This window comes from Atractosteus spatula, chromosome 20 (assembly GCF_055471065.1).
Source record: "Atractosteus spatula isolate fAtrSpa1 chromosome 20, fAtrSpa1.hap1, whole genome shotgun sequence".
NCBI lineage: Eukaryota > Metazoa > Chordata > Actinopteri > Semionotiformes > Lepisosteidae > Atractosteus > Atractosteus spatula.
This window is the reverse complement of record NC_142725.1, coordinates 8,265,846-8,292,182: the sequence shown is the minus strand read 5'-3', so window position 1 is coordinate 8,292,182 and position 26,337 is coordinate 8,265,846. Positions and strand designations below refer to the sequence as shown.

Sequence of the window (26,337 nt, the reverse complement as noted above, 5' to 3'; positions counted from 1 at the left end):
GGGGAGAGCTCTGGGTGCTCCAGTTTCCTCCCTCAGTCGAAAGACATGCCTGTAGTTTTATTGGCTTCTGGGAAGACATGCCCTAGGTGTGAGAGTTTGTGTCTGTGTGTGCCCTGCAATGGACTGGCGTCCTGTCCAGGGTGTACCCTGCCTTGTGCCCGTTGCTGGCTGGGATAGGCTCCAGCTGCAGCGTGTCCCAATTGGAATTGGATAAAGCAACCAGAAAACAAAAGGATGGTCGAAGTCATTAATGAGTAAGTCATTAAGGCCCGAGATTACAAGAAATCCAGAAACACAAGCGAGACAGGATATGCGAGGATTTGCCCATCCTTGTGGGGACCTCGCTGGCGTACCTTGGCCTCAAAGAAGGTTTTGGCTCCCTTCACCCCCTCTGTGGACACATCGATCTCGGACAGGCGTGCCAAGACATGCAGACCGCTGTCCTCTGCCAGCTCTCCTGCTGCCGCCTTTCGGAAAATCAGCAGGAACTGCGGAGACAAAGGGGGGAGGGAGGGGGGGGGGGTTGAGACAGGTGGCCAGGGCAAGAGAGAGGTGGAGCCCAAACAGTCCTGCAGGTAACTCACAGCCCCAGCTCCCAGACAGAATAAATGGGATAAAAATGAACCGTGGTTATCCAGCGGTTAGTGGCTCATAACTAGGGGCGGAGCAGTGGCTCTGTGGCTAAGGATGTGCGCCTGTGGCTGGAAGGTTGCTGGTTCAAATCCCGCAGCCGGCAGAGGAATCCTACTCTGTTGGGCCCCTGAGCAAGGCCCTCAACCCCAGCTGCTCCAGGGGTGCTGTATAAATGGCTGACCCTGTGCTCTGACCCCAAACTTCTCTCCCTGTCTGTGTGTCTCGTGGAGAGCAAGTTGGGGTATTCGAAAAGACAAATTCCTAATGCAAGAAATTGTATATGGCCAATAAAGTGATCTGATCTTAATTCTCTCAATAAGGCGAGACAACCAGAGCCCTAGAAACACCGCAAACCATGAGATTAGCTGCAGAAAAGAAATGATCGTCAATATCACATCAGGAGAGAGTGTGGTTATTTCGTACAAAAGCTGGACCGGGGCAGTGTGCTCAGCAGTATGCACCGAAGGGAACACAAACTAAAACAATGAACGCATCTCCTAACATAAATGGCTCCTCTATGAATTGGCTATATTACTCTGCTCTCCTCCCCACTGAGAGCTGGTGTGTGGGGAGCGTTCTGGCGCACTATGGCTGCCGTCGCATCATCCAGGTGGGGCTGCACACTGGTGGTGGTGGAGGGGAGTCCCCATTACCTGTAAAGCGCTTTGAGTGGAGTGTCCAGAAAAGCACTATATAAGTGTAAGCAATTATTAATTAACAAACACTGGCTTCTAGACTGAGGCAACGCTCATGTAGCTCTGAGCTGAAAGACATACTTTGCCCACAAGGGGGAGCTATGTATCTAGACAAGGAAGGCTTGGATTTCCTTGAGAACTGGCTTCACAGCACCAGTTCTGCAGATAGTTCTGCTCTTCTGTTAAAAAAGGTGCTGTAGTTTTCAGTAACTCTACTGCCATCTTCTTTTCTCAGGACCTTCCAAAAACATCAAGTCAGCGACCCAAACGAGGATGACCTATGGCTAGAATTGGAAAAACTGTTTTACCAAGGTTACCTTTGCAATCTTTGGCGGTGACAATGTTTGTGGAAATAGGCAATATTATTGTCTTTACACTTTCCTCCATATTGAGCATTTTCTTTATTGATAAGTCTGAGATAGAAAATAAGACGCAGACTGGTGAGGTGCATCACTCCTTAATGAACCATGTCAACTTACGGGTTAGAAATTAGCCAATACGTCTGTGGTACAGAAGCAAGCCTGGAGAATTTTGGGACTGAATGCGAGATCTTTCAATCTCCTTCAAAGGTCTTCCCAGCTCTAGCAGCTCGGAGAAGCTTGACTGATACCCTGAAGCGGTCATACGACCAAAGCTCTCTCAGAACTAAACAGGCTGCCCTGTCTCCACAGCTGTAGGACCACCCACCTCCCGAAAACTCAGCTTGCCGTCGAAGTCCTCGTCCACCTCCTTGATCATGTTCTTCAGGCCCAGGTGGGTCTGAGGAGCCCCCAGCTTCTCCATCATCAGCTTCAGCTCCATCAGGTCGATGAAGCCGTCCTTCCCCGCATCGTACCTGGGGGAAACGCAGGCAGGCGGGCGTGAGATGGGAAAGATTCCTCGAATTTATTGACAGCAACTCCATTGGCAAAAAGGTGGCACAATATAATGGCAGGTGTGCAATCGTGACCCAAGCAGGGGCCAGAGGGGTGTGTTGCCTCTCCAGCACCCTGGCACAGTCTTGCAGAAACAGAAGGAAAGAGATGCTGTTCAAAGCTTGACTCATGCAGCAGATTTCTGGGGATTCAGTACCAGATTTAGAAATGAGTACAAACCAAGTCAATCAGTAGCGCATTGAGTTCATATGTTCAGCATCAAGCGAGTGGGGTGTCTGCAAGGGCGATTCTCGCTGTGCTCTTTTGAGGAATTTGAGGAATTGACCCCTCGGGATCAAACAGCTGAGAACTTGCAGTTCGGAACGGCAGTCGAGGATCGGAATGATTTATGATGCAAACACGGAGACACTTCTCCGACTGTCCTGTTCGGGCATGATTAGTTACCGAGAATGACCAACTAAGTCGTGAAGCCTGAAACCCACTCTAACTCAATAAGCACACGCAGAATGCATCCGACAGACAGACGGAACGAGTCTCGAAGACAGAGGAGTATATGGATGGTACAAACTCTTCCTTGCGGAGATTGAAACCACTGAAATTCTTCCCATTCTCCCAGACAGGAGCAACTGTCTCTCCGCACCTCAGCTGGTGACCGGTGATATGGAGTAGCCCTTGGCTTCTCAAGCAGCTGGTCTCTGAAGCCCCCGATATGAACTGACACAGTTTGTGTGAAGTCAGTCCATCTGCTACACAAAAGCCTTCACACACAGAATCACGCTGCAATGACTAGATGTCATTTCTAACCACAGAGCTGCAAACTATTTGCTTCCTGAAAGCCTCCCAACACGAGCCGTGATTTATCGCTTCAGACAATTAATGGTGACTGTTTAAGTGTTACGTCTGACCTTTCCAGCCTCGCAGTCCCAAATCTATCACTTCTCCCCATGAGGAGCTCCAAGACAGTCAGCTCACTTGGTAGCGCAGCAGAAACCAGCTCTGAGGATTGGAACGGGTGATTCATGGGTTCTGTAATTAGGCAGGACAGCAGCCTGCTCTTTTTTCCTGCCCATTACGATACAACTGAAGGCACTAAAGAGTCAAAAGCACACAGCATGCTGGGCGCAGAGGAACTTATAACCAGTTGCCAGAACTTGGAATACAATGTTAATCGATTTAAATTTAAGTGACTAAGACCCTGAGATTTTAACTGTTGCAGTTCTCTGCTTTTATTTCATTAACCTACAAGAGCGATCTTTCCTACGAATGGCATGTTCCCTTAAGGCCCTAACACGAGCTGCAGATCGATCAGCAGGTTTCTGGTACTTCAGTTCAGATCTTCTTACACGCGGTTCTTTTTGGTCACATCTAATTAGTTTCACACGTCTGTGCTGGAAAATAAACACAGGTTTCTTTAAAGTCTTCTTAGTGCTCAACGCCAGGAAGTACACTGGGATCCAAAACTGCTGCTGCACCAGTTCATTTGTCACATGGGTAACAGCGATCACCCTCCACTCCCATCATTAAGACAAAAGTCATAATGCAATCGCCGGAGTCAACAGATAAAACACCAGATGGCCATGCTTTATAAGCATAAAACGCTGGTTATACAGTGATCTGCTGCCTTGAAAACTGAACTGGGAACTGGCCTGAGGCTGCACCGTTCCAAATTCAAAAAACAAAGCTAAACAAACACAGTCACTGAGCCATGCCAAAGAATAACAACCCATCTAATTGTGCTGCCCGAGACACCTCTGCTGCTGCCCTCTGTGTTGACGTCAGCCATCTTGAAGTCCATGCTGTACAAGGAAACGGCTCTGCACTTAGACATGCATTCAGGCATGACTGGCATGCCTGCTTCATACAGTACGCACAGAGGTTTACTAACAAACTCATGAGAAGGTGAGAGACTGCGGTCTCGGGATCTATTTTTTAAAGTAGTAACGGAAAACTAAAACTGGACTTTATTTTAAATTATGCTGACACAAAAGAGATTATAAATAACATGTTCATGATCTCGCCAGCTTTTGCATTTTTTTGTACTGACTGGATAATGTGGAAATGACCTCAGCAATTTCATCTGGCAGCACAAGTGCTCAAGGGCAGGATATTCTCTAAGCAGAGGCAGGACAGATCTCATCGTGTCCACAATTAGAACAATTAAAATCCACGGCTTACACCTATGAACCCTCACTTCAAAGTCCTGGGAAGACAGCTGTGCATCAAACCACAGCTGTAAGAACACATCAGAAAATCTCATAGCATTTGTTTAAGCAACAGTTACTTAAAGATAGTCAAACTGTGACAACAGACCAATGAACAAAGAAGCAAAATACCGCCACTTCTCAAATTCTACGGGATAACGCATTAAAGACAAAAGCTAAATAAAGAAATTATCATCCATTACACTTAAAAGTAAGGCAGCATCCATACAAAACACAGCAGTGCAGCCTACAGTAAAAAGAGGAACTCCTTACCAAGACAAACTAAAAGGTGTTGCTACATTAATAGCAAGCAGAATCCAAGGATTGAATACAGCGCAGAGAAAAGGCTGTGAATATGAATTTGAGAATTAGAATTCTATTATTTTGATTAAACAAGGGCAAGAAATCACTGGGATCCATCCAGAAACAGCATGATGGTACCCTCGGATCAATATGTCAATAGAAAGTCCATCACTGGGGTTGCCCTCCAATCTATCCAGGACATTTATGACAGACGGTGCTTGAGGAAAGCTCTAAGCATCATCAAAGACCCCACACACCCCAGCTACAGACTGTATGACCCTCAACCATCTGGAAAACGGTACCGGAGCATTCGGGCCCGGACTACCAGACTCAGAGACAGTTTTGACCCCCGCACTATCAAACTGTTTAACTCCCAGCCTCTCTCACTCTCACCTCACCTCTCACCTATGATCTGAACCTCACAGTGCCTTCTTTCTTTCTTACCAAAAACCCAACACACATTGAAACTCTACCTCTACCATACATGTCAAAAGCTCACTCCCCATAATTTTTATCCCTGTATTTTATTCTGTTGATGCATATTTTTGCACATAACCTGTTACCTTTTTGTTGTTTTGCACATTGCCTGTTGCTGTTTTTGCACATCGTCTGTTGTTGTTTTTTGCACACTGCCTGTTGTCTCTGTCTTTCTTTTGTTACACAATTGTATTGTTGTTGTTGGGTTTTTTTTCTTTGTACTACTTATGTCCGAGAGCTAGCTAAATAGCATTGCGTTATACCATAAACCATGTATATGAGTGTAATGACAATAAACAACTTGAACTTGAACTTGAAATGGCCTGCTCTTGTTTGTTGTGACCTTTTCCATTGTTCTAACGAGCTGGGTTAGTGCATTTTACCTGCTGCGGGCTCTTTTTTAAACCAACACCAGCCACATGTGTCCAGCTTTGATGTTTTTTGGGGTGTGGTGTAAACGAATATGAACTGCAGTGTTCTGCTGCTTCTTTAACTTTTAAAACAGCCAGCAGTTCGCAATGCCTGGAATATGTCCATGATTTGCGATGCCACCTCACACCCTTGCAGAAACGTATCCATGTGCTGTGACATTTTGAAACTATCACCTTGCACCCACGGAACACTGCAGGGAAGACTTGGGTTCTTTCTCTGCCTGAATGTGGTTTGTGGCCATGACTTGTATCTTCTGTAGAGGCCAACTCAGATTCCCTCTGATCAAGGTGAACCTGCTCACTGTTACTGTGGCCGTTTTGCCTAAAACACTCACATAATCCAGCTGAAGCTGTGAAGGAGGACAGGCAGGGTGCCACTGTACTGCTATGAGCCAAGTAACAGGTTTTGAGCCTGTTTCTGGTTTCACAGAGAGTCTTGCACAGTACAAGACTCTACTAAACCCTCAATACATTTTTCTACACAACACAAGGAATTTAAGCAGCAGAAGAACCTTTTAAATTCAGCAGTCTGGCTACAGACCAGCCTGGCATCTTTGCAGAATGCTGTTTTTTTGCAATAGCTTTCTTCACTTGAAATGATCTCAGAAATACACAGTTATTTACACCAAACAGAAGCTCATGTGCAAGACGGGAAGGTGCTTTTCAACATCTGAGATCTCATAAACTGAAGGGGCACAACCCCATCTGATGGTAAATTACCGTTCTAAATTTACGGGCAGGCTATGCTGCCTGCTCACTTTCTGTAACTGCACAGCCTGTCTCAGCCAACGCGTGATCGACAGAAAGGACATCAACCTGCATTTCAAAACAGACAGTGGCACAGATTAAGAAAAGAAAAAGGTAAATACTCCACAGCTGATTTACATTAACGGCAAGTAGTGTTAACAGTCATAAGATGGCTTTTTATAAAATCTCTTAGACTGAGCCCTTCAAAAAACACAGTTCGCAGTTCTGTCAAAACAGCCCAGTTTAGGCTATGAAAATATTGTGACAGGTCTTGGGAGTGACTACTGAAGTTTCCAGAGACAATAATTAACACTGGCTAGTGGCAACATCTAAAGTTTTGGGGGAGCTTCAAGGCAAGAAAGGAACTGGGGTGTTAAACTGAGTTGCACCAGGCCTGAGATACACTGATCAAAGGAACGGACTGGTTGACCTCGGTTAATTAAGGCCTGGGTAAATGATTAAGGTGTCATCGCCAGTCCAGGAACTCAAGTAGAAGAGACGGGGGGCAGCAAAGACAGGAGACGACAGGAGGACACAGTGAGAAGAAAGCGTCGGGCGAGAGCTGCTTGTCCAGATCTTCCTCAAAGACCAGACTGGAGTTCCGTGTTTGAAACCTGTTAAGAGACCTTGCTCTTCTGTCGTTTTTAAGAAACTCTGATCTCCTGTATAGTGAAGCCCTAGGTTAAAAATGGCCTCTCCTGGTTAGAGGATGCATTTTTAGAATAGGGAGATAGGTTCCTGTTTACTTTGTAGCATCTGGATTTATAGAGACAGAGATGTAACCACAGGTCCTATTCAGTTTAGTTTAGTAGGCAGGTTTCTCTCTCATGTGGGCCTGTGGAGGTGTTATATAGGGTTTGAATACTTGGTAGCAGTCTGGGGGTTTTCTGGTTAGTCAGGATGTAGGCCTCTGGGAAGCCCTGCTTGTAAATAGAGTGACGTGTATGTATGTTGTGTGTTTATGTTGTGTGTTTAGTTTGTGTTGTGTTGTCAGCTGTGCCAAAGAACAAAGAACTCCAGTGTCTCTCATTACACCCATCACTTGCTACATTCTTGCCAAAAGCTTTACAATTTGGGGGGGGGTTATGATTATTTTATTTAATTATTAACCCACTATATTCACCCATGTCTGAACCAATATCAGGCATCCAGGATGAAGCTGTTTCCTTTGGCTCAGAATGCTGGCTGTTTAACAATTCTAAGGAACAGCTGGGAAACTAGGATTGGGAGACTATGCTATTTCACACTTGAGCAAGAACACGATGTGAGAAAAGGGAACACGGGCTCTAATATTTCCTTTAAGTGTCTCTCAACCTCTCTCAGCATGAGGCTCAGACAGGTGGACCAGTCATCACTGCATAATTCACATTTGGGGCAAAAATGCAGATGGCATTCCTGACACGTTTCAGTAGTTATTAGCAAATGCACACGATTCACCAGCAGAGGGCCGTGTGAATTAGAGTCAGTCTTACTGAAGCAACATTTTACCAACTGCATCTCCCCCTTAACCTGCCTGCGGTTTTCTGTTGGGGAATTTCCTATCAACACGAGAGAATCTGTAATTTCACAGTAAGCGCTCTGCTGATTAACTTTTAGAAGTTGGCTTTTGAAAGTGCTTTCGTTTTGGGAAAGACCTGTTAAAAGGCCCCACATGCCCTTGAGCAAAAACCTCTTTCTCCCACTGAATTCCCTCTCCCATTTAAGCTTTAAGAACTTATTATAGAAATTGATTTTCTTCAGGAAATAGTTACTTCACAAGTCACTTTAAAAACAAACTCTAAAAACAAATTAAAAAGTGAAACTGTTTCACAGAATGTGTTGCACAGAATGCAGGGTAGTTGAGAAACGTGTAACTGCTGTCTTTGCTGCAACTTCCATTTCATTATTCTGGCATAAAAGCTGTGAGGCAGAAGCACTGCAATACCACCAACCGACTAATAAGAACACATTTTACAGACTATCAGGGCTGAATCGATTCCAGCACTGCAGGACTTCAGTGTGTGAAGACTAAGAATCCAAGAGCATGCAAGAGAGATTAAATTCATCCTCACTGGCACAGTGCTGATCATCTTTAAGAATGGCCCAAAAGGCATGGATTAAAAAAGAAAATTGAAAATCGATTTTTCAAGGCCATCAATAGTAAACAGTTCAAGCAAAACAGCAAAACAGTTCGAGGCACAGAGTGACAAATACAGCAAGCCCTGTTTTTAAATATGTTCAGTATACAGCCAATTTTTTCATTATTCCCTGTGGAACCGGAAACCCAGAAGACAAAAGCACACAAGTGGAGAAGGAAATTAATGCACTCTCTGCGTGGTTTATCAGATCCTGTTAACGTAGTGCCAGGAGTGAGATGGAAGAAATATTCTGCACATATGCAAAGGATACACAGCCAGACCTCATTAAACCAATCAATTCTGCGCCACTGGGAACATAGAAAGCTCCGTTAGCCGTCTCTCTTGAAGAAAGTAGCCCATGACCTTTGTTCTACGCATCTAACAGCAGGTGAACCAACAGCCTGATAAATGCCTGATAATCTAGACGTGCTTCAGTTCAACCAAAGGAGACCATTCTGTCATTCACGGCATAAGCAGATTCCCACTGACTGCAGGTGCGAGTGAGGATTTTCAGATGCTGCCAGTGACAGGGCCCTGGGGTGTCGTCGCACATCAAGCTGCCTGAGCTGCTTGCAAAGAAGCAGAAGACCCAAGGTGTCTCCAGCACTTTGATCTCCTCTCTGGTTTATACGTTGCACAGCCTGTGTCCCTCCTATTGGCAGAATAAAGATCACATTCTGCTCAGCCGCACCAACTACTCCCAGAACTGGACACAGATCAAGCCACAGCTAAGACCTCACTGGGAAGATAATGTACGAAAATCTGGTTAAAACAGCACTTGGAAATATAGCTTGTAAACGCGCTCCAAATCTGTCATTCCGTTAACATTAACTTCCCAACACGCCACTCTTCACCCTTTCTGCCGGCCAGATCAAAGACAGGCTTGGCACTCTGCCTTGTCTTTCTGGAATTCACCTTTACAGACAGCTGAAAAATCATCTGTGGTGAGAAAAAACAAACAATTCCAACGTCTCCGTCGGTCAAAACGGCTGACATCACCAGCCAAGGGCGACACATAGCTGGGATCGCACACATTTTGGCTCAGAAGGAAAAAACAAAACAAGTCGAGCTTCAACAGGAACAGTCTTTTCACAGGTCCCAGGTGAGGGAAAGAGAGAGGCCCAGGGCCCTGTGATGGAGTCGCCACCAGCTAGCACTGGCACACTGGACGTGTTTCCTCCACAGTAACATGAAGCAGAGGGTCATAGAGGACACCAGCCTGCTGTCTGCTGCACATTGCAGCTCTCTCCCACGCTCCGGGCTTGGAAACAAGAGTCCCAGCTGGGGCTGGAAAGAAATATTCAAAGGGGCCAAGATTTTTTTAAGAGAGGAGGACGGCTGATTCTTCGGCTACCAAATGACCGGAGGCACCTTAAAGGATCTGCGATAACTGCAGAAAACCTCCGTTCTCCTCACGTTCTGCGTTGGAGAGGGGTGCAGAGAACTCGTTTTAGTCTCCTCGAGCCGATACAAAGCGCCTCTCTGGGACACCTGCCAGGCTCTCTGGGCGAGCAATCAGCTACCCTAGAGACAGAAAGCTGTGCACTTTATTAAAAGCATTGCAGTCAACAACAACAGCTTGTTTTCCTCCACATATAAACCTAAAAGGCACTATCACCATACACTATATTTTTTTAGTGCATCAAGCTGATGGCACAAAACAAACCCACATGATGCAGGAACATTCCTACGAAGCCTATCAGAAAAAAAAAAACTGCAGAATGTTAGAGTATTATACAAGTTTTGGTAAATAACCAAAAACACTGTGTAACATTGACCCTTCTTGAAAGAGGTTGAGTAGTTCTGCTTTCTGTGACTGTTTCACTTAATGGCTTCTTCTCTGACTGCACAGAAGGAAGAAAACTTCCCAGTTGCGCTTTTCTGCAAGAAAAAGAGGAATCCTGTCAACAGCTCTGTTCTCGTTTTGTCTCGGCCAGTAAGTCTGAAGCAACTTCCTGTGTTCCCCCCCCCCTACCATGTCAGTAACCATGGCAACAGTCACCTTCGATAAAAATATAAAGGTGGCCCTCATGAACAGCTGCTCACACAGCTTCCCCTTTCTCTACAACCCCCCAAAACTGTGGAGCAACAAAATCAGTCTAAAGGCTCACAGGACTTATTGTGCTATTCGGTTCTCTGAGGGGGAAAAGACTGCAGATGAACTCTTCTGTAGTTCAGTAATTATGGTTTAACAGTCTCTGGGATGTATAAATCTCCACATACTACACACGTTAGTAGACTTGATCAAATATTTATAGGTAACATCAAACAGTTACATCTAAATTATGTGCACTGCAGTGAATTTGCACTGACTCCCAATGCATACTGCTGTGAACAGACAATAAGAAACTGTAAGATCACTGGAAATAAATCGTTCAGACACAGAACAGCAACAGGCACACCTCAGGAGTTTGTGCTTCAGAGCAATAGGGCATTTCTAGCGACACAGATGAATATCAATATTTCAATGTGCACAGAACTAGAGAGTGCTTCCACAGCTCAAGGACGGCTGCACCAGACCTCGACTGGAATAGCTTCTCCCGTAGAGATCTGTATCGCTAATACCAACTAATACCACAGGGAGTAATGAAAATGATCTATTCCTGGGATGCTTGCTTAATCTCCAGTGCTAAGCCACAGGTACCGCAGTGACAGAACAGAGAGCTTGCTTCACAGCTACACTCATCCACGATCATCCAGCCAGAGACAACCACAATGCTGTCCTGCACCTGGGCAATGTCCGATTACAATTCAGGCTACAGGCTCTTATAGAGAGAGCCTTGCCGTTTTCACTGTTCACAGTGCCCTGCACGGACTGCAGGAGGTCCACTGTCACTACAGGCTGATTCAAGAGCCTCAAACCTCTACTTTCACTGCAATGTCACTTTCAGAAACCTCAAAGCCTTTGCTCCTGTGACCAAGCCCCTTGTACACACTCTGCCCGGTTTTCAAAATCCATCACAACTTCATTCTGCTAAAGGAACTTCAAACAGTTCCTATACCCGACACCACTCTCCACAAGCCCCCGAGAATCAACAGCGACAGTCTCACATTGAAATTGCACTGACAGAGATCTAAACTGCTCTGGGAAGAAAACAGAACCTGAGCCCTGACTAAAAACAAAATGCAAAGTTGTTTTAACACCTCCCACTAGAAGCTGGTTTCTTGTGAAAACGGTTGTATGCCCCTGCAAACCAGGAGATGAAGTCTTAAAATGTATAAGCTTTAGTCTGCATTGGCTTCACTAGTAAAGGGTGGCTCAGGATCTGCGCCTGTGGCTGGAAGGTTGCCGGTTCGTATCCCGCGGCCGGCAGAGGAATCCTACTGCGTTGGGCCCCTGAGCAAGGCCCTTCACCCCAACTGCTCCAGGGGTGCCATACAAATGGCTGACCCTGCGCTCTGACCCCCAGCTTCTCCCCCTGTCTGTGTGTCTCATGGAGAGCAAGCTGTGGTATGCAAAAAGACACATTCCTAATACAAGAAATTGTATAGGGCTAATAAAGTGATCTGATCTTATCAAGAGAACTAAGAGGTGCTGTGAGAATCCCAGCGTAGTCCACAGCAGAAGAGCTCTCCTCTGGATTGACATTTTCAGAAGAAACCCAGTGCTCTCTGCCAGGTTAAAGCCTGGCAAAAGAGTTTTAACAGCTTCAGTGGCCTTGAACCTTCCCTTTCTGTTCTGTGCTGGCTGTGCAGCACTCCTTATTCTCTCTCTCTGTGTGGTGACCAGCTCTCCTCGCAGAAGGTGGACCTTGTGCCAGAGCCCTGCCTGGGCAGGACAGGCGAGACCAGGAACTCTCCAGGACCCGACCTAAGATGGTCAATGTGCCCGCAGAGCCTCGACAGCGTGCCTGGGCGCCGCTATTACCCTGCAGCGCGAATGGCCTGACCAGCGGCGGTTCAGGGCTCAGTTTCTGTTCCTCCGGAATCAGAATGTGGGATATACGCGTCACGAGCTCAGGAACAAGTGTTGCAAAGAAAAAAAACATTTGTAGAGGCTGAATAATATCCTCCTGAACATAAACCGTGTCAGGTGTCCATCTGAGGCTTCTCCCACAACGCAAACAACATCACAGCCAGGGACTGGCCCAGGTGTCATAAGTCATTTATTATTCAGAGATGAAAAACGAAAAAAAATCTAAAAAAAACTATAGCGTTTTGGCTGTGGAGCCTCTTGATTTGGTTGGCTGTTTAAATCCTCTGCTGATGCAGCTTCCCACTAATTTACCTTGCTTTTGCAAACCCAGCTGAGCATAGGTAGCTCTCCTCCTGCCACAGTGAACTGTAGCACGTTCGCTGGTCCTCAAATCTCGTACTGTGGTGGGACAGCCCTGCTGGAGGCCTCTGCAAACCCATGGTGGGGCTCGTCTCCAAGACGAGGCTGTGGTCAAAACCTCCTGGGTAAGAAGTATGTTTTGGGTTCCCACTTTCGGCTGCATGCTAACTAACCTGTCTCCTTCCTAAAAAAAAAATCACTGAAATGGAAATGCCCTGTTTTGTACCCGTTTTTCGATCACATTCTTGGAATGGCTAAGGAATTAATTTGTTGCCAAGGCAAGGACAGCTAGCAAAACATTTAGAAACATTCTGGACAATGGCATAGCAGTATTCCCCGAGAAGCTCATACTGGGGCAGGAGATCAAACACTGGGCTACAGCTCTATCAGGTTTCCACTCCCAGAAGGATTAGAAGCTGCTCTGGTTCTGGAAGGTGTGGAAATTCTGGGATTTGATTTGTTGCTTTTCCCGGAATTGTTGCTGTAATCCCGGAGTGCTTGCAGCGCAGCAGAGAGCAGAGCTCCGTCTCCGATTCTCCCTGCCAACAGTGGGAAGCACAGCCTGTCCTCTTTAAGAAGCCAGGTCTGCCTGTGTCACCCAGATTATGGTCTTGCACTTTCTGAACTTAAATTTTCCTTTCCTTTTTCACTTGGAGCGTGTCCTGTAGTGAGTTCTGCGTAATTTTCTGTAGCCGTCTTTGTTGTTAACTGTGAATGACTATGAATAGATAGATAGATAATACTTTATTAATCCCAATGAATACTGTATCTCCACACCTGTGAAGACAGAGAGTTCCTCTTCAGTTCCTTGCAAATCTGATATTCTTCACCCCTCTCCTGTCAATAACCTGCTAATCTGCTTTCAATTCCATCTTTTCACAGGTGCTGCAGAAACATGTATGTAGCGAGTAAAACGATCTAAAGAATTAACCATTGGACTTTGAAGGACTTTGAAAGACAAAGCAATCTACAATCTAATCACAATCATGTCGGTTAATATATGAGCTTTTACATAAACAGAACATCCTCCCTGGTCCACTGATACTTACTGGGTACTTTCCCAGGCAGGTTGTGATGTACAATTCTCATTTGGTTCTGGAATTTCGTGCAAGTTCCCAGGCGAGGTTGTGATAAGGACAGACACGGGGAGTGTTCTGTTCTGTGTTCCTTCCTCTACCATCCCCTTGATATCCTGAGGTTCGGCTCTTTCAATGGGTTTAAAGTACAGACTGCACTGTGGGCGTGACTGTAGATCAAGTGGACACAGGTGCACAGAGGTATGTGTAAGAGAGGCACTGAGCCTGGTACAGAAGTGACCTCACGCCTTTGAAACCTGGGTAACACAGAAGACGATTAGGAATTCTCCACTGGCAGAAGACCTGCTCTTCTGGTGTAGCGGAGTCTGCTGCTGTCTAGGTGTGATCCACTCTGAACCAGCAGAACTGCGCTTGTCCGTTTGGCGAGGTTTTGTTTGGAGCGAAAATGACTCCCATAGCAGCCAGCTGTCCTCCGTTTCATTTTTACTTTATGACCCACTTCTGAACGCAAAGGGAAAGGTTTGGACTGCACTGAAGTCCACAGGCTAAGCGCCTGTGCTGTTGTAGCAGATGCAACCAGTGTTTGATGTATGTTGAAGGTTGAAGCGCTTCAACGTGACACAAAATGTGTTTTTGAAGAAACGTTAGATAAAAAAAACCCCATCAACTTACTACTGGGAGGTATGGTGGCACAGTAGGGAGCATTGCGGTCTCACAGCACTAAGGCCCTGGGCACAATTCCAGACCCCACTGTGCCGTCTGTGTGGAGTCTGCATGTTCTCCCTGTGTTCACGTGGGTTTCCTCCCACAGTACAAAAACATATTGGCAGGCTAATATGTTTCAGGAAAATCCATCCCTGGTGAGAGTGTGCGTCTGTGAGTGTGCCCTACAATGGACTGGTGTCCCATCCAGGTTGAACCCCACTGGTGTCTGGGATAGACAATTCCCTGTACAACACTGATGGGATGAGAGGAAGAGTGCAGATCGCAGCCGCAGAACAGACAGGAAAGAGAGGCTGGAGAGGTCTGGATGCAAGGAGGAGTGAAAAATGGGACTCTCATGACGAGTTTCAGAGAGCAAGCCAAAGGAGTGGGGGGGGGCACAGAGTATTTCTTGGCTGGCTATTAAAAAATATTAAATGAAAATAATTTCAATGATATGATTGAAAAATACATTATTCTTAACATTCTATATACACACACACACACAATATAATAGTGCTATTCATACAGGGCTTTAGCTTTTTCATCTGGATCAAACATACAGGAGTGAGTTTTCTTGCTTGGCCAGCCTTATGCAACAGTTCATCAAGGATATTAATCAATGTTAAGATCACTGCCTGAAATCACATTTACTTGATTGATTCTTTAAAATCATCATTGCTAACTTTTGCATCATGCACTGGATTGCCAGGTTAAAGCCTATACGAAATTGTGAAACACTGGCCACTCTTCAGCAGGTTTTCCTACAGAAAATATTGGCCTTTCAGCAAAGCTGCTGACAGCCACATTCTGGCCAGTTCCCCAGTCAGGGAATCCAAACTCCTCAGCTTCACGGTGATCAGAGTAATGAAAGAGTTCTTGTGCTGGAGAGTTTTTTTTTCTTCTGACAAGCCAAAAGACAGAGAGAGATTATCGCACGCAAGATCTATAGCCTTGTCACTGCCATTCAACAAGCAAAGACAAAAGGCATTTCCTGGTCTGATTTTGGAAAAGGAGGCAGAGGCCCAGCCTGGTTTTCACAAGGACAGAAGTTAGCCGGTAACCAGCTTATAAAGAAACTGAATAAGTGGCTTTTTAAACCTCCATCTTTAATGGAATTAAGTCTGTTTGATGTTCCTCTTCTGTATAATTAATGTACGTCACACTGGCGCTGTCAGATATAAGTCGAAGTTAATTAAGGAGGAATGCACACTACAGCGATGAGTCAAGTGGTTTCAGCAACCAGATTTTCTTCGAGTAAACCCTTTACTATTTCTTCTTGGGCTTGGTCCTTTTGGCTTTTGAATCTGATCAGAGACTTTTTTTTAACCTCCTACATCAGCATTACTTTAAGCACCTCTCACCTCTTAACAAGGCAAGACTGCTAATGGGCCCAAGCCCTCAGTCAGCCTCTCTGTGTAGCCATTCAGAGCCCGTTCCCGAGAAGGAAGTTATTAGCTGTACCTCTGTGCTCAGGAAAGAGTCAGACAGGGCGACTAGATAAGACTTCTCAGCACTTAAGAGGAAGAGCAAATGACCCTGACTTCCTCAATCACAGAACCATTCAGAGACCCAGAGGAAACTAAACAAAAATTCAAGGTATTTGGTTACATCTACGTGATCAGACTCCCTGCCCTGCTAATGTACAGAACTCCTGTAAAAGTCAAAGACAGTGTGCATATCAGGACAGTAACTGTATGATGACTCTACTACTCTACTCAAACACTATCCATAAAAAATATCATGGTTGCATTTCTCTGTAATTAGCTCTACTGTCGTTACTGACCCAAAATATTCAAACACAACATTCTCCATATACAGCTATTACAAAATGCACAAGCAACATTGTCCTCAGGTAGTATTCTTTGTCTGCAATGTGATGCAGTAAGAACTAAAGTAACACACTGTCAGCCTTTGGGGAAAAACAGTTATTTGAAAGCTTGTTAAAAGAGCAATTGCCAGGGATAATAAGTGGATTTGCAGACGTGACTGTAAGTGAGAAGCACCGATAGGGGTGGCAAAATTTCACTCCGTGCTTCTGCCCTCTGACAAACACCAGCCTGATCGCCCCCTTGACGTTGAATCAAACAGACAGGGCCGATCTCATCAGCTCCCATTACAGAGCCGATCCAGGGACCCCCTGCTGCGTCTCTGCCTGCAGCCCAGCTGGTGCAGAGAGAGGCTCGCTCCTGCCCAAGGTGACCCACCGAGCCGAACCACTGCTGGTGGGACATGTGCTCATGCTCTGTGTGCACCACGACCTGATCTACAACTTTTTTATTCAATGACGAATGGTGTTACAGGTAGAACCGATACAAAATATCGCCGTTTCCGCTGTCATCTTTCATTTTACAGTCACGTTACGTTAACTATGAATATCAATCCCCCATAGATGGGAGGCTACGTACAGAAATATAATTAGCAAAAACAAACAAGTAATAATCCATGCAAAAAGAGTGCTACGTCTTCTTTCGCAGAATAAAAGGTCTCAATGTGGTCATTAATAAACCAGTTGCACGTGATTGTTTTCTTCTTACTGGCAGCTAAAAGAATTCCTAGTGCATATATCTATTCTTCACCTCCAAGGAATCAAAAGTAAAAATTACTCTAATACCTAACAGAGAACTTTAATGGAGACATTTTTAAAATCGGTTTCACAGAAAAAAACAACAGTTCCTTGATCCTTGTTATAGCCAATGATTTCAAATGCTTTCTCTTGGGGTATAGCACAGCAGAATGACGTAATTAGAGAACTAATAAAATTAGACTCAGAAAACCCCAAAACAAGCACCCCTTACTGAAAGGCATAGCTGAGTAAATCATGGATGCTTTCCACTGTTTGAAGTCAGACTGGTATGCTGTACTTCCTAGTAAGTTCGTTTTTAGTGCCCTAATTCGCACTCAGCATGAGGGGACAGCCACAAAACCGATACTGTGAATGACGAGTCAGCGTGTGGTTTGAGCTCATACTGGCCTCCCATAATTAAAGCTCTTTAGACATGGTGGAAGACAAACCTAGCAAGACCAAAATCTCTCCCTCAAATCCAACTGACTTCTATTGACACAGTATGAGCACTGGAAGCACAAACTGGGAGACCTGATCCACAAAGGTGCTAAGAAAACACATTTCTAACTTCAAGTTCTCATTTGGAGCAGCAGGTTTGTGTCTTAGTATCCCTCTGGAACACCCTCCATTGCCAACAGAACCAGCAGTGCAAGTTTGAAAGAAGTCTGTAAGGCATGCAGAAAAGTGGGCTTCAGATGCTGGGGTTCTGCACTGCTGAAGAACAGCTTGTGAAAAGATACAGCGTTTTCAGGTCACGCTGCACGGCACTGATTAATGGCAGTGACACACTGTGTTCAGGGCAGCAAACTGCCTCATGCGCGGAACAAAAGCAATGCAGAGAAGATAACCGCGCAAGGTGAACGAGGAGGGGGGGAACTGAACACTTACTGCAGGAAACGCTAAAGTAAAAGGTGACCTCTCTGAATCCCCGACTGCCAATAAAAATCCCCTGAGGGACAATATCCCGTTTCAATTCCAGCCGTGTGAAGTGTTTGATCTCTGCTGAGAAGAGGTCAGGCCCCAACATTTGTCCATTTATGCTGAAGCAAGGTGCAATCTATCCTTGCATCAGATTCATTTTAATTTCATACAGTCTGTCCCTTCCGTCTTTCTCAAGGGCACCTCAGATGTCGAAGTTGAAAACGCAAGCAGCAGCTGAACACCCACGATTAAGTGCCCTGCCCAGAGCAACAAAGGCACAGGTCTAAAAAAAGTCCAATCCATATTTATGAAGGGAAGGAGGCAGGGTCTCATTCATAACTGGAATATATTATGATTTTTCAGGATTTGATGGAATACGTTTTTGAACTCAAGATTTCATACCTTGGGCCAGCAGGGTGGCGCAGTGGTTATCATTGCTAACTCACAGCACTGGGGGCCCTGGGTTCAAGTCGAGCCCTGGGGTGCTGTCTGTGTGGAGTTTGCATGTTGTCCCCGTGTTCATGCAGGCTTCCTCCGGGTGCTCCGGTTCCCTCCCACAGTCTAAAGACATGCTGGTGGGTTAATTGGCTTCTGGGAAAATTGGCCCCTGGTGCGAGTCGTGAACTGGAAGAAGCGGGTTTGAAAATGGATGGATGGATTAATTACACGCCAATCAACTTCTGTCGCTTGGAGAATCCTGTCATACCATCGGCTATCCACATGACCCAGGCCTGCGACTCCTGATACCTGGATCGTGAAGCTCGACCTCTCTTTCAATCGAGCTGGTTGAGCCACTCGGAAGGCCACAACTGCAAAGACTCCTCAGTTTCCACAGAGAGGACGTCTCGGCCGGACAGCAGAAAGTACAAGGGCTGCCGTCCTGAACAGAATGAGGTGCTTTCCTGATCTGTCAGCACACGTGCTGTTGTACAATGAGTCAGCTCGTCTGCTGAAGCTCGACGTGTTAGAACTGTTCATTTCAATTCCCCCGAGGGGATCTGGAGCTGCTTCGCAAGCTGGGAGCAGACCAGTATTCAGACTCCCGGCAGCCTGCGATACCGCACCGCTCCCTGCAGACATCACCTACAAGCACCAGTCAATCTGCTGAGGCTCAGCGCCAGCCACAGCAGGACCATCACCACAGAAGGACAGAGCACAGCTGTGCTGTAGGCAAAACGAGCTGGGATACAAAAGCCGGCTGTATCGGAGGTGCTGAGAGTCCCTCTTCACGCAAGGTAAGATTCTGCACAGGTAGTGATGGCACAAGCCCAGCAACAGGAGAACACCAAGGCCAAGGGCGCAGTAACTCGAGCGTTAGCGCCATGACCCCCTTCTGTGTCAACCTCAACCTCAAGTCTGAGGACTTGGAACTTCTCTGCTGTCAAATGCCATCCACCCATTTTCTAAATGAATGGATGAATTGGAATGAATTGGAATTCTCCAATTCAGGGATGGCCCCAGAGGAGCCGCAGTCTATCCCAGCAAGCAGCAGCAGGTACAAGGCAGGGTACACCCTGGACAGGACACCAGTCCATCACAGGCCATCCTTCTCCCCCCCCCCCCCCCCCAAGGCATTTCTCCAAAACCGCAGGGGTATTAACCCCCTTCCACAGCAAAGAAACAATTTGGGCCTCGCATTTAATTTCTATCAAGAAGCGCAACACTGGAGATACCTTTGAAACCAATACAGTGCTCAAGAAAAGCAAACAAATGAAGTCATGCCTGCATTTTGTGGAACACGTTTGTTCAACAACACAACTATAACGATACTGTCCAATGACGGGGGGCACTGTAAGAATTGGGGAGTTCTCATATTTTTCGGCAAGGAATTCACCCCTCCTGGTTTCTTTGAGTATTGCAAATATTACCCATCCATTTACAGTATTAAGCTTTTATCCTGATGCCAATCTGATGTTACCTGCCCATATCCCCGATGCTTAACAGTGTCACTGAACACGGCTCATTAAGGACTAACTCAGTGACGGGTATTATCTGTTAATGGTGCACACCTGGATGTCTCTACATATGAGCTACATGGGCAGACGGTCCTGACAATGTAGAGAATGCATTCAGGACTTCCCTGCCCTGCAAGAAACCCAGCCCCTCACACAAAAACAGCACACAACTATTAACCCACTTCTCTTCAAGGCCATTTTGTTTTCTGGTCATAAATTGGTGTTTATGTCAGATGGGGAGGGGGGACTCTCCTTTTCCTGAAAAAAAAAATTGTTTATACAAGTTTTATAGAAAGAAATAAGGATGGTTTCCAACTTGACAAGCCGATGAAGGGGAAAAGAAACATGACCACTTAAAGGAAAGCTGCATTTGAAGTGAATTTTGAGGAAAACCGAATCACCACCATTCTGCATTGGCACTGGATTATCGTCTAATTGAAATAACATGGTTCATGCAGTCTCTGGATGCGTTTTCTACTTAAAGATGGATTTGGCTTAATGCTGCCACAGCACGCTTTTAGAACACGGCTGGGAGGGACTAGGGCCTCTGCTCTGTTGAGGCTGCAGTGCCGAGCGGAGATCTTCATGTTGAGACAGCTATTTGTTTTGCAAGGCAGAGATTCCTTTCGCCTCCCATCGCTCGTGTCCCAACAGGACTCGGGAGCTCAATTACAGGACCACGCAAGTACAGTCGAGTCCCGATTATCCGACCTAAACGGGACCGATAGTATGTCGGATAATTGAAAATGTCGGATAATGCAGAAAATGTGTAGACAAATCATAGATTAATGGAAGTGCAGTATAAGTATGAAATCTGGTTTATTAATCTACTGTAAATAGAGCTTCCTCTTGAAGTGTCGGACCTTTGATAGGTATGCCCTTATCCCCTTGCTGCATGAACCACATGATCAAAGCTTCACTGACCTTTTCATCTTCACATTTATTCAGCGTTTTTCTGTCCCTCAGTCCTTCAACTGAGGCCCGATCAGAGCACCACTTTTCTATCTCATTTCTTTTCCTCTTCCAGTCACCAGCTGTATCTCGTCCCACACCGAATTCAGACGCAAGGTTCTGCGTGGACTCGCCACTCTCGCCATGTGGTCCAGGGGCTGCAGCAAACAGCCGAAGAGTTAACAACTGGCAACTCCAAACTGGGTTCACTGAAAACAGCCCACAAATTCCCAACGGGTGTGGGTGACATAGTAGCAGCTACTTGTAAATGCTGTGATTGTGGGATGAGGAACTGACAGAGCAGGTCTGTCCTCAACAGGACAGTATGGGATAACCGATGATTCAATCAGGAAAGAAGAGTACTTCAGGAGCAGCACTGTGGACAGCGCAGAGCACTTGGGACAGCACACTGTACTGGGATCACAGAGCACTGGGGACAGCACGCTGTACTGGGATCACAGAGCACTGGGGACAGCACACAGAGCACTGGGGACAGCATGCTGTACTGGGATCGCAGAGCACTGGGGACAGCACTCTGTACTGGGATCACAGAGCACTGGGGGCAGGACACAGTGCACTGGGGGGCACAGAACACAGTGCTGGTACACTGGTCAATTTCCAAATAGATCAGCAGGTCCACTTTCTAGTGATATCATGTCCACAGTACACTGTGGGGCAAACAGCCTCCTCTCATGGGGAACATATCCATGATCTGCAGTACAATGACTACTCCTAGAAAATCACTGGTGAAATGGCAATTCTGTCACATCGCCAGCCGTCAAGAGCCTCTTTGTCTCCACACAGCTCCTTCCTCAGGCTTCCTCCAGCCTTAAGGTAAGAGGAAATTACCAGTTGCTAGGTTACAGACAGCCAGACATGGGATGGGAACATGTTTGTGGTTGGCAAGATCCTTGCGACAACATTAACACACCAACAAACACGCGCATCATCATAGAAATTTAGCAACACCGTACAAACCCAGACCTGTGGCTGAAACTGTCACACAGAAAAAAAATGAGCGTATCTTTCATCAGTGATGGGAGTACTCTAGCCTGTCCTACAGCATTTGCGACAATATCACTCTTTAAGATAAATATCCTCAATTCCACCCTGGTCTATATATCACTCTAAGGCAGCACATGTCAGAGGACTCAACGTGAAAGTAAAGCAGATGCGTTTTACCCAATGTTCACAACCAAGTTGCAGTTTTTACTGCGCAAATCAGTGAGTCTGAGTGTTAAAGATTTGGAACTGGAAATATCCAGGCGTAAATGAGATATGAGCTGCTCTTGAAGAAAACGGTGCCGCTTGGTTTTGTATTGGGTGTGGTGCAGCAGGGGAGGGAAATCGCGTCTGCAAGGACAGAAATACCTGACTTGCCCCTCAACAACCGAAAAGGTATAGGTCAATTTTTCTAGGAGTAGGCGAATTGCAAACAAAATCCACTGTGAGCGTTTCGTGCATGTTTCAGCGAATTCTATACAGTATATTCGTAATGCATACACTCTGGTAGTTGCGTATTTATGATAATTTATGATAAAAAAGGCACAGAACAATTTTCGTCATTGTTAATTGCATTTGTTAAAACAAGTTGGTAAAAAGACCAGAAAGGAAGTATATATAGTGGGCCGTGTATATTTATATATTCATTTTCTCATGTAGTAGTGTCTTTTGGGGCTGAACAAGCGGCATTCGTGAGTTAACGGACATTCAGCAATAACGGACACCTCCCCTGTTAGTCTGTCAAACCGAGGGTTTAATACATCGGTCCTGTCTGAGCACTGCTTCTCTGTCTGTTGCGCTATAGTTCCTGCAGGACCCGTCTCTCCAGTGTCAACCCTGCCGTGACTCTAACCTACCGCGTTCATCACGGCGACTCTCTCCCGCCAGCGTGAACGAAGCCCATTTAAAAAGGGCTCCTGCAGCGACGCCATCCTGAACGGCTCGCAACGGACACGGAGTGCGCGCAGCTCTTTCCTCACGTAGCACTGCAGGGGGAAGACGAGGCAGAACTGCACAACAAACAGAAGGGGTTTCTAAAGCCCGCTGCGATTTCATCCATTTTTGAACCTCCGACTTGTGTACAAAAAAAAACCCACTCCAATACTCTATCCAGTGGAGTGAACACTGTTCTACCAGAATAAAAACCAGGTCTTTGATTATAAGAAGTGGATAAATGGGTGTAAAGTGGGATAAATAAGTCCATCATATTAAATAAAGCTGCCAGTTTTATTCAAGGCAACTTCCAGCATTGAGTCAAAATAGTACTGAATCCTCCAATAGATTCAGTACTATCATTGAAGCAACATCCATAAGTGAATTAAAGATTGTTTTGGTCACTCGTAAGAAGGATGTAAGTGTTTTCAGGTAAAAAAAAAAGCTTTTCTTTGACCACCAGACCTCCTAACTTCCTTGGTTTCCAAGAAGACCACACACTTTTACCATATCCTAGTTGAGTACAGGGGGGATTAATAAGCCCTGCTCCTGTCAAGCGTATCAGACCAACACACTGGTGCTCCAAAATGATGGCAATAAAAAAAAAGGAGAGAAGCAGACAAATCGTGCTGTGCCTTTTTTTAAATTCGCGTCAAAGAAGAAATAAAACACCACCTGTGAGGACTTGTCAAAGCCAAATCCTGCATCCAGAAAGCTTTACTGAACTCTGATAATTGGAACCCCAGCAGCATTCAAGGCCTCTGAATATCTGACACTTGTGCAGCACGTGGGTCAGAGAGGGGCCTGTAGCTCTGCAACACAGCCCAGTGCAAACAGCAGCATCCGGCCAGATGTGTGGGAGGGTCACATGTCAGGTTCATGGGAAACTTGGAAGCAAGGTCTTCTTGGGCAGTCCTTAAAGGAGCAATACTGGCCACAAAGATCCGGGTGCAGGAGCTATTTCTGTTTCTGTGCAAGAACTTTGGGCTGCTGGTTATTCAGATTGAAGAAGTACAAACATGTTGGCAACAAAAATCGATTACATTGCAGTGGCAATGCAGTTTCACACCCTAAATAGGCTCTATTTACTGTAAATACAGCAGATTTCATACGACCATAGTATGAGACTGGTGAACAGCAGAGTAAGTGTAAGAAGGCAGCCTGTGAACCCCCCCCCCCCCCGAAAAAAAAACTACTCATTCATAGACACAGAATTTACATAATCATGTAGCGTGAATGGTATTACTAGAGTTCCAGTCATTCACTTTCTGCAGTGTTAAGAGAAAACCCTATTCATTCACACATTTCAGGAACAAAGACGGCACTGAGTGGTCAAAAATGCTAAAAGCATTATTTTATCTGCGATTTAAATGCTCATAACTGAGAACAGCAATTCTCCTTGTTGTTGGTCCCAAGAAGGTGAAAGTCAAGTGGACCTCAGATTGCTGGTTTCTTCTAGGCTGTCTGACTACAAAACACTCTTCTGGTTGAAAATTAACCCCGAAGAGCTTTGCGGAATTCCCTTTTCTTATCACAGGCATCCGCTGTTAATATTTAATCTTGCAGACAGCATTCGATCTGAGAATGTGATAGTTATACTGTATCTTGTGTTCATTCTCATGAGATTCCACTGGGTGCTCCAGTCTCCTCCCACAGTCCAAAGACATACTAGTTTGTTAATCGGCTTCTGGGAAAATCAGGCCTGGTGTGAGTGTGTACGTGTCTGTGTGTGCCCTGCGATGTAATACTTTCCCAGTGCTTTCAGAGTAAAGTGGACCAGCAAGCGTTTTCAACACTAAACAGCATGCATCTCAGAGGAAACAACCATGACAGCTGTGCATCATTCATTGATGGGTTAAACAGGTATTTCAACTGCAAAAATGCCCAGACACGAATTGGGCCACACAGTTTAGGAACAAAGCTGCTAAGTCAGACAAAAAGTGATATTTTCCTCTCTGCCGCTGCAACAGTTTTGCTTTTCAAAGCTATAACTCCCTGAAAAATGACGTGAGCTTCACCTTGCCAGCTGTAGTTCCAATATGAGAATGAGATCATGACGCCTTTCTGCCAGACCGACACAAAACTGCACATCTTCAGAGCACGGCGGTTTACAAAGTGGGCGAATCATTTTCAATTCCAGTTTCACCCACTGCTGCTAGGCCCACTTATCCAATCAGAGAGGATTACAACACGTATGACTGGTAAGTGCCTTTTAAGCATCCGGATTAGGTAATGGGGCAGCTATAGATAGCGACATCTGAAAGTGCTGTTATTTTTAGATCACAGTTAAAAGGTTTTCCAGTGAATCGCAGAGGGAGAGAGCCCCCAGCGACCACAGGCTGGAGATCAGCCGGTGAATCTGATTTTCCCCCACGTTGTGTGACCTCCTCATGAGAGCAAATGAACAGTATAAACGACAGGAGGCCAATCCAGCCATCAAACCCATTCCTAGTCGGATCAAAACCTTGATCATGTGTCAATAGGACTGCCTGCCTCCGTCATGGGATACACACATTTCTGTACCAGATAATTTACACAAAAAAAAATCAGGAATGAGGAGATTGAATGAAGAAGTAATTCCAAATGATTTAATTTCTTACACTTATATAGCGCTTTTCTGGACACTCCACTCAAAGCATTTTACAGGTAAGGGGGATCCCCTCCACCACCACCAGTGTGCAGCCCCACCTGGATGATGCAACGGCAGCCAGAGTGCACCAGTACGCTCTCTGAGAGCAGAGTGATGAAGCCACTTTTTGGGGATTATCAGGAGGCTATGATTGGAAAACGTCAATGGGAAATTTGGCCAGGACACTGGGGTTACTTTTTTCAAGAAACGCCCTGGGATTTTTTAATGACCATGGAGAGTCAGGACCTTGGTTTTTTACGTCTTATCCGAAGGACGGCACCTTTTTATGGCATAGTGTCCCCATTCAGTATACTGGGGTACCCACAAACTGCAGGGTAAACATTCCCTACTGGCCCCACTAACACCTCTTCCAGCAGCAACCTTAGTTTTTTCCAGGAGGTCTCCCATCCAGGTACTGACCAGGCTCACACCTGCTGAGCTCCAGTGGGCTGCCCGTTGTGAGATTATCCTGTGGTCCATGTGGGTCCTAATGCCCCAGTATAGTGACGGGGACACTATACTGTAAACAGGCGCCGTCCTTCAGATGAGACATAAAACTGAGGTCCTGACTCTCTGTGGTGTAACCGCGGAGTCCTGGCCAAATTTCTCCCCTGACCTTTACCAATCATGGCCTCCTAATAACCCCCATCTCTGAACTGGCTTCATCACTCTGTTCTCCTCCCCAGTGATAGCTGGTGTGTAGTGAGAGTACTGGTGCATCATCCAGGTGGGGCTGCACACTGGTGGTGGTGGTGGAGGGGAGTCCCCATTACCTGTAAAGCGCTTTGAGTGGAGTGTCCAGAAAAGTGCTACATATGTGTAAGAAATTATTTATTATTATTATTATTATTATTATTATTATTATTAATCACGGACTCACCTGAAA

The 26,337-nt window shown here is 45.8% G+C and overlaps 1 protein-coding gene across 1 annotated transcript in view; it reads right to left on the bottom strand.

Annotated features, from left to right (window-relative positions):
- The window catches only part of efhd2 (EF-hand domain family, member D2), a 43,092-nt gene that overhangs the window by 1,876 nt on the left and 14,879 nt on the right, over positions 1–26,337 (bottom strand). Inside the window, exons 2-3 of the mRNA XM_088938286.1 lie at positions 2,016–2,163; positions 354–488 (exon numbers count right to left, since the gene is read on the bottom strand). Of these exons, the coding sequence (XP_088794412.1) occupies positions 354–488; positions 2,016–2,163 (283 nt within the window). The remainder of the gene's footprint in view (positions 1–353; positions 489–2,015; positions 2,164–26,337) is intronic.